The sequence below is a fragment of the Talpa occidentalis genome, unplaced genomic scaffold, assembly GCF_014898055.3.
Source record: "Talpa occidentalis isolate TD23 unplaced genomic scaffold, MPIMG_talOcc4v2.1 talOcc4.2, whole genome shotgun sequence".
NCBI classification, from domain to species: domain Eukaryota; kingdom Metazoa; phylum Chordata; class Mammalia; order Eulipotyphla; family Talpidae; genus Talpa; species Talpa occidentalis.
The window spans coordinates 15,389,198-15,397,796 of record NW_023602073.1 but is presented as its reverse complement, the minus strand read 5'-3'; the positions used below and the strand labels follow the sequence as shown (position 1 = coordinate 15,397,796).

The 8,599-nt window shown below is 42.6% G+C and overlaps 1 protein-coding gene across 1 annotated transcript; it reads left to right on the top strand.

Moving 5' to 3' along the window:
• Positions 1-1,244: 1,244 nt before the first annotated feature.
• Positions 1,245-8,088, top strand: LOC119253524 (E3 ubiquitin-protein ligase TRIM38-like). Its single transcript, XM_054697944.1, has 4 exons — positions 1,245-1,264; positions 6,218-6,740; positions 7,607-7,702; positions 8,050-8,088. Exons 2-4 carry the CDS (start codon positions 6,333-6,335, stop codon positions 8,086-8,088), a joined length of 543 nt encoding a protein of 180 aa, XP_054553919.1. The 5' UTR covers positions 1,245-1,264; positions 6,218-6,332.
• The last annotated feature ends 511 nt before the right edge of the window (positions 8,089-8,599 follow it).

Genomic DNA, 8,599 nt, shown 5'->3' with positions numbered 1-8,599 from the left:
TTTCCAGATTAGTGGGTTTAGAGCTTTTGCTACAGAATGTATGTCCATAAAACAGGGGCGAGCCGCGCAACACTAGGATCTGCCCCAATCTGGGCACTCTGGACCACAAGTCCCCACAAGCCGTGAACTACAAATCCCAGCATGCCTTGACCTACAAGTCCCAGCATGACTTGAACTACAAGTCCAGGCATGCCTTGAAATACAGTCCAGGCATGCCTTGAACTACAAGTCCCAGCATGCCTTGAACTACAAGTCCAGGCATGCCTTGAAATACAGTCCAGGCATGCCTTGAACTACAAGTCCCAGCATGCCGCGAAGGTTGTTAGCTTGGGGGCCATGTTTGTTCTAGAACTAAGTGAGCGCTCGTCCAGCGGCGATCCAGCTTCTGTGAGTGCCAAGTACCGACCTGTGAGCATGACGGATAGTATTTGATCACATGTTGGTCAATGAGCGCACACACACACACACACACACACACACACACTCACACTCTCTCTCCCTTCTCATCTCTCTCTCTCTCTCTCTCTCTCTCTCTCTCTCCCTCTCCCCTTCCCTCTCTCTCTCCCTCTCTTTTCTCTTTTCTCTCTCCCCCTTTCCTTTCCTCCCTTTTCTTTTTCTTTCCCTCTCCCTTTCTCTCTCTCCCCCTCTCCCTTTCTCTCTCCGCCTCTCCTTTGTCTGTCTGTCTGTCTCTCACCGCTTTGGGCGGGGTTGGACCCACACCCTGGTCACTCTCTCCCCTGGGGGCGCCCTGGGTGGTTTCCGGGAAAGCTTTGACTGTTCCAGCTGTTATTTCTCCTCCTGTTCTTGCTGCTCCTTCCCCAGTTCCTCCTCCTGCACACACGGCCGGTGGCGCAGCTCACAGACGCCCTGGGCATTGCTTGGTTTTGTTCTCTGTCGGTTTCATTGTCCAGAGTTCCTGTCGCTGTGCCTGCTGCTTCCTCATTGGTTTTCTCCAACGTAAATTCAATCATTAATTCCACTCTATGTACGTTTATGCCAAAGTTTCCTTCTCTAGGGTCTTTTAAGTTGCTTTTAGGTGTCGCTGAACTTTGGAAGTTATGAAATGCAGTTAAAATAACAATCTACAGTTTCTATTTTCTCCTTATACAACTGTATCAGTCCTGATAAATTTTGATTGATTCTTCTATTATGGGTCACAATCTCTTGTTTCTTTGCATATGTGGATGCTTTTTCCCAGGAATTGAATTTTTTACAGAGATCTATTTTGTGGAACATGAAATCTACTTCTACAAAGTGTCCCAGTGTAAGTTATAGTGTATTCTGTACAACAGTTACCACTATTTAAATTCCAAAACATTTTCATCTCCTCACACACAGGCCTCATATCCTTAAGCAGTAACTCCCCTCCCCCTACTTTCATACTCCCCTCGGGACTCACCTATTTTCTCTCTTTCTGAATTTGCCTGTTTTAGGCAGTTAACAAAAATGATCATACAACAGGTGACATCTGCGTCTGGCTTCTGTCCATTAATATAGTGTTCTCAGGATTCATCAATGTTGGTGCATGAATTGATATTTTGTACATTTTTACGGATGAATATAGTCATACAGATTTGAAATTGCAAGATGTGAATCCTGAAAGGATAATCTTCCCTGTGGGAATTTCACACATTTTAGGTGTCATCACTGGATGGACATTTGGGTTTCCACTTTGGGGCTAATTGGAATAATGCCACTGTGAACACTTATGCACAAATTTTTGTGGAGTATGTTTCAGTTTTGGAATATATATAGTTAGGAGATCACTTCTCTGTCTTTTGGCTTACATCAAGTGTGGAATATATCCTTAGGAATAGAGTTGCTGAATCATGTGATAACTCTTCAACTTCTGAAGAAACTGTCTATCTGTTTCCCAAAGAAGCTGCGCCATTTACATGCCCACCAGCCATGCATGTGTTTCCTATTTCTCTACTTGTCATTGTGGGTATTTTGAAGCTTACCTGTCCTATGACTGTTAAGTGCTATCCCGTTGTGGTATTGTTTTGCATTTTTCTAATGACTGGTGATGTCAGCACCTTTCCATGTGTTTATTGTCCATTTTATATCATTTTGGGGATAATGTCTATTCAGATCCATGGCCTCTTTTAAGTTGGATTATTTGTCTCTGTTGTTGATTTGTAGGAACTCACTATGTACTAGTGATAATTCTAGGTAAGTCCCTTATCAGATACATGATTTTCAAAAATTGCCTGTTATTCTCTGAGTTGTTTTCACATTCCTGATGAAGAACCATAAGTTCAAGTATCTGTTATCCTCCCCATCTTTTTTTTTTTTTTTCGTTGTTGGTCTTTGTCCTTGAAGTTTTCTTACAACAGTTTTTAATTATTTCAGTTTTTACATTTAGATCTTTGTATATTTTGAATAAGTTTTGTACTGATTTGAGGCAGGCGTTCAAATTTATTCTTTTGCTTGTGGGTATGTATTTTCTCCACAGTCATTTCATGGGAGGATTCTTTGAACATTGGATTGTCTTGACACCTGTCAAAATTTGTTAAGTATAAACGTATGGGTTTATTTCTGGACTATTACAAATCGTTGATCTATATGTTTGTCTTCATGCAAGTACTTTTTCGTACTTTTGACCATTGCAGTCATGTAGATTTGAAGTTGCAAGATGTGAATCCTGCAATATTGATCTTTGTCAAGGTTGTTTTGGCTGTTCTGGATTCCTTGATTTTCAGATGAATTTTAGGATAAGCTGGCCAATTTTACAAAGCAAAAACAAAAACAAACACACCAAAGTAACAACAACAGCAAAACAGAACTACAGCTTGTATCTATAAGGAGTGCCCTGAATCTGTATGGTTCTTAGAGAAGTATTGTCAACCTCACAGTATTAATCTGCAATTTATGAACATTGAACGTCTTCTCATGTATGTGGTCAGTTTATTTGAAAGATGTTCAGTTTACGGTCCACTGGACTGTTCATTTAAATCTCTACATTTTGTGACAGAAGATTCCTGCTCAGTATTCTGTCACTTTTTTCTATTGCTACAAATGAAGGGTATTATTTCTACTGTGTCCCACTTCCTTTTGATTCAAGCTGAGCACAAAGCACATGAGCAAAGCCACAATATTCCTCCCAATGTCCAGACTCTGACCCCCATGTAATTTTAATTTCTGAGTTTTGCAGTCCAAGTTAACTTCTTTATTGTAACTGCAAGAAATCACAGTGTAGAGGGACCCGCCATGAATATGGGACTGTGCTGAGTGGCGAAGGTGGTGACCAGTTCCAGGCCAACAATTTTTTTTTTAATTTATATATATTTTACATCATTGTTCATTTTTAAACAATGTTTACTTCCCTCCCCACCAAGTGTAGTCCCCATAGAATTCCCTTCCCCAATGCACCCGTGCACCATCACCACAGTCCCCTGTGCTCCTCCCTTCCTCCTTCTGATCCCTCTCCCTCCTCCTCCCCTGCAGTATGTCTCTGGTTTATAATCGTCTGTTTTTGCTTTGTTGAGTTTTGTGTTGTTATTTTTTCCCCTGATGTCTTATGTGGTTTCCCTATATTCCTCCTATAAGTGAAACTATCCTATATTTTTCTTTTTCCTTCTGACTTATTTCACTGAGCATAATTCCTTCAGCCTCCATCCATGTTGCTGCAAATGGCATGAATTTATCTTTTTTTGATTGCTGAGTAATATTCCATTGTGTATCTATACCACATCTTCTTGATCCAGTCATCTATTTTTGGGCATTTGGGTTGTTTCCAGGTTTTACTTATTATAAATAGTGCTGCAATAAATATAGGGGTACAGGTATTCTTTTGAATTAATGTTTTTGTGTCCTTTGCGTAGATCCCAAGGAGTGGAATTGCTGGGTCATATGGCAGCTCTATTTTAGTAGACTGAGGAACCTCCAGACAGCTTTCCATAGTGGTTGGGACAGTTTGCACTCCCACCAGCAATGTGGGAGGGTTCTTTTTTACCACTTCCTCGCCAACTTTTGTTGTTGCTAGTTTTTTTGATATGTGCCATCCTTACTGGTGTTAGGTAGTATCTCATTGTGGTTTTGATTTCCATATCCCTGATTGTAAGGGATGTTGAATTTTTTTATATGTTTGTTGGTCATTTGCATTTCCTCTTTGGAGAGCTGTCTTTTAAGTTCTTCTGGCCATTTCTTGACTAGATTGTTTACTTTGTTCTTGTTGAGTCATGTGAGTTCTTTGAATATCTTTGTGGTCAGTCCCTTATCAGTTGGATGGAGTGCCAAGATTTTTTTCCAGTCAGTGGGATGTCTCATTTTAGTTTAGTGGGGTGTCTCTTTTTAGTTACAGAAGCTTTTCAGTTTGATGTAATACCAGGTGTTTATCTTTTTCTTGACTTTCTTTGCTTTGGATGATGAGCCTTTAAAGTTGTTACCAAGATGTATGTCTTGTAGTGTTTTGCCTATATTTTCTTCTATATATTTTATGGTTTCAGGTATCTTTTATCTCGGAATCTTTTATCCATTCTGATTTGATTTTTGTGCATGGTGAGAGGTAGTGTAGGCCAACGTTTTTAAAGGAAGTGCTAACGTGTGTGTGTGTGTGTGTGTGTGTGTGTGTGTTTGTGAGAGAGAGAGAGAGAGAGAGAGGGTGGCGATGAGGGTGCCCTGGAATGTGAAAATGGTCAGGACTTGCTTTCCATCACTTTCCCCTGTCTCTTCTTCTTTCACAGACTCCATGTCCCACCTCATGTGATTTTCACTCACCTTCAGTGAAGGCCGAGGGCAATGAGGGTCAGAGGAGGGCGGTCATCTCCCCAGGAGCACTGCAACCCTGGCAGAGAGAAGCCTGATACACCCTTTGTGGAAATAATATGCCATGGAGTCAAATAGAGCAGTAATTCTCTAAATCTGAAGAGAGTTGTCCTGATTATTGCATTAGAGAGAAATAACCCAGCCAGTAACTTAATTGATGCCAGTTTTTCATTCTGAACACTGTCACTTCAAAGAAAAGGTCACTAACATTTCCCCTGATTCCATTCTCGCCCCACAGCCTCCCTGTGGGAAGAGGGCAGGACTAGATTCTCTGAGCACCTAGCTGCAGGGCAGGGGTAGGCCTCTTTGCTCCTGTCTTTCCTCCCTGTCTGGCTCTCAGATCATCACTGTTAGACACTAGGGGTGTCTAGTACCCAATGTCCCACATGTCCCCACCTTCCCCACTGCTTCCCACTTTCCCCATATCTGGATCCTGCAAACTCCCTGGGTTCTCCCACAGGGAACTTCCCCTGCTAGACAGTTCCTAAGACTGCTATTTCCCAGGTGTCCTTGGCTCTGCTCCCAGTACCAACTCTTACTTTCCAGCACTTTTGGATTCTTTCTCTCAGGTCACCTAGGAATGACAGAAGGGACACTGTTCTGGTTTCCTTGGTTTGTTTTTATCCTATTGCCATTTCCCACTGAATCTTTATTAAATTATTGCCTTTTTATGTTTTATGTGTGGGAGTTGGGGTTGGGAGAATTGGGGGAGGGAGGTGGGGAGAAGTAGAGTCAAATGTGTTTGTCTCATTTGAATCCTTCGTAGATTACCCAATTCCTAAGTGGTATTACTACTTAATAAGGAAGTGATTTGGCACTAATTATCATTCTTTTTAAAAAAAAATTATTTAATTATGCATACAAGATCTGGGGTCCAGGCCAGAAGTGTATGTGTGTGGGGGAGAGCAGATTCACCAGAGACAGAGTGGGGAACAGAGCAGGCAGGCAGACTGAAATACACTGCTGAGGGGAGCAGCGGGCAAGTCAGGAGAGGTCTGCTGCGCCATTTAGGGTGGTTCCCTGGCCAGCCGGGGATCAAATTCGTGATGCACTGGCTGTGGATAGCTTCATAGGTTATGTCTTGACCCCTTGCGCTGCCAGGGAGGCCCTAATTATCATTCTTGATGTTTGATAGATGGGGAAAGAGATTCACTCTCCCTGACTTAGTTCTCCCTCTCTGCCTGCAATTTTTATGGGAAAGCTTACCTTGCTTCTATCTCTCTTCACTTCCTATGATAGATGCTCTCTCTCTGGGGTGCCATGTAGCCAATCCACAGGCAGATATGAAGCAAATGAAACAGAGTTAGTGGGAAGTAGAATTAGAAAATTTAAATTTTCTCACTTTATGTAAGTTAAATTTTAGTAGCCAGTTATGATAGGGATCACCATTTCTACAACCCAGCAAAAGGGTTTGCCTCTTCGAAATCCAAACCATTTCTTCTCCAGACAGATTTGAAGGCCTTTGGAGGCTGAATAACCAAGTTGCTGTGTAGTTCCATCACTGAAAAATTCTGACAGCTTCATCTCTGCTTCCAAACTGATATTGTAGCCTTTGAAGAAAAGCCATGGCCTTAGCTACCACTATCAAGAAGATGAGGGAGGAAGCCATGTGCTCCATCTGTTTGGAGATGATGACAGAGCCCTTGAGCATCGACTGTGGGCACAGCTTCTGCTGCCAGTGCATAGAGGGCACACTTGAGAACCTACAAGTGACATCATCCCTGAGGGAGCCCCAATGTCCCCTGTGCCGGGCACCATTTCAAAGGGAAAGTCTCCGATCCAACAAGCAACTGGAAAACCTCATTCAGACCGTTAAGGAGATAGACAGTGAGAGGCTGTGTGAGGAGCATGGGGAGCAGCTCCGCCTGTTCTGTGAGGATGATATGAGGCTCCTCTGCTGGCGCTGTGAGCGCTCCCCCCAGCACAGCGGACACAGCATGGCTCTTGTGGAGGACGTATGTCCAGGCTACAAGGTGAGTGGGTGGGCTGAGGGCTTGAGCAAGTACCTGCTCTCATGTTGAACTCTCAGACATGAGATTTTCTTCACTTAAATCAGAGATTATGATCTTGAAATATGACTTTTATTGTGTCATTTTTCTGACAAATGGTTTACGATGAGTCCCCAAAATATAAATTCTTAACTGTACTAACATTTAGTGGATGATCAAAGTCTTGTCCTTATTCACTCTTGCTGTGATGACCCTGTGTAGAATACAGTGTGCCCAATCCACACCAGCCTGTTTTATCTTCGCTTGTGTGTATTCAAGAAAACACAATGTTCAGGGCCATGTGACAGAATCTGAAAATAGGGAAAGACACACCACCTTTTAGGGATCCTGGAGTCAACAGGGTAAAGAAATCAGCAAAACAAGAGAGTCTGGAGTGCCCTTGCTTGGGTGGTGACTAGGATCCCAGCCAGTGGGAAGAGAGTCTGCAAGGACACACAACTCACCATATGCAGAAATTTAGAGAAAGTCATCTGTGTATGTTATTATCTTTGCCACGTGCAGCATTTCCCTGGCAGAACTGTGGTTTTGGGTCAGCTGACTCTGGGTCAGCAGATGAGCTTGGAATCACAGCTCAGCCACCCGCCAGCGATGGGCCCCAGTGCATGTCACTCAACCCCTTCCTAAGCCTCCATCTTGGCCGTACAGAAATGATGGTAAAAGTCCTAATAGTGGTCCAGGCTTACTGCACAGACCTTCCTCAGGGTGTTTCTCTGAAAGCATAAGGATTGAACAACACTTAAGGTCAGTCTAACCATCCTGGAGGGTTAGACTCAAGTGCTTGAAGAAGTTTTGTCAGATTGATTATAATTGTTTCACCGTATTATTATCAGGAAAAGCTCCAGAAAGCTGTGACAAAACTGAGGGAACAAGATGACCAATGTCAGGGTCTGAAGTTGATCACGAAGAAACAAATAAGAAAATGGCAGGTAAGAAATTGAGTTTATTGATTTCAAACTATTGTGAATCCTAAAGCCTAGGCAGAGGGGAGGATGTTTTCACACAGCACATGCTGGTTCCTTCTTACTGCACCAGACTGAATAAATGACATCCAAGGAAGAAACATTCTATGATAATTTATCTCCTTTCTTTTTCAGCCTTTCAATAGTAATTCCCTGGGATTCCTGATACTTCAGTCCAGAGAAGCAGAATTTTGACCTTTCTTACCTAGAACCATCCTTGACTAAATTGGAAATTGGAAATTCCTCATAGTTTATATAAGTTCATGGTTAAAAGAATTCAACCTCATCACTTTGGCACATTTACCACAATACAGGGTCCATATTCATCCTTCGAGGTTCAAAAACCTTTGTGAGCTCTGTATACATGGGCAGTCCAGGTGACGTTATACTATCATCTTTATGAGACTGATGATGGGATAGAGCTGTAATAAGAGCAAATTTTTTTTTTTAATTTACACTGTGTTTCCGCTAAGACTTTCCAGGTCTGACCAGTCTCCTGCACCAGAGGCCTATGCCTTCCAGATATACTGATGTGATCCCTCATGGGCACTCAGCCTGCAGACTGGTTAGTTGTTATGTCTCCCTCAGGGTCTCTTCCAAGCCATTGTCCTGGTCCTTTGTGTGTGGATGTTAAATTTAAGCTCTCAAGGACAGTCATACTTCCTGCCTTTCTGGAATCTCAGGTTGTGAGAACTTCCATCATTGCAAATTTGTAGGGAAACCATGTCAATGCCAAAGTCTAGCTGTCCTGTATGTGTCTCCTACACATATCAGCTTCCTTCTCCACAACATCACAGTCACTGAAGCACCCCATGAACTGAGGAAGCCTCAGTGGAAGTTGCAACTCTGTGTTTTCCAAAATGA

Bases quoted from the DNA above. Each gene is read 5' to 3' on its own strand.
- LOC119253524 (XM_054697944.1), top strand. From the start codon at position 6,333: ATGGCCTTAGCTACCACTATCAAGAAGATGAGGGAGGAAGCCATGTGC. The intron at 6,741-7,606 runs GTGAGTGGGTGG...TATTATTATCAG, and splicing joins ACGTATGTCCAGGCTACAAG to GAAAAGCTCCAGAAAGCTGT. The intron at 7,703-8,049 runs GTAAGAAATTGA...ACCACAATACAG, and splicing joins AACAAATAAGAAAATGGCAG to GGTCCATATTCATCCTTCGA.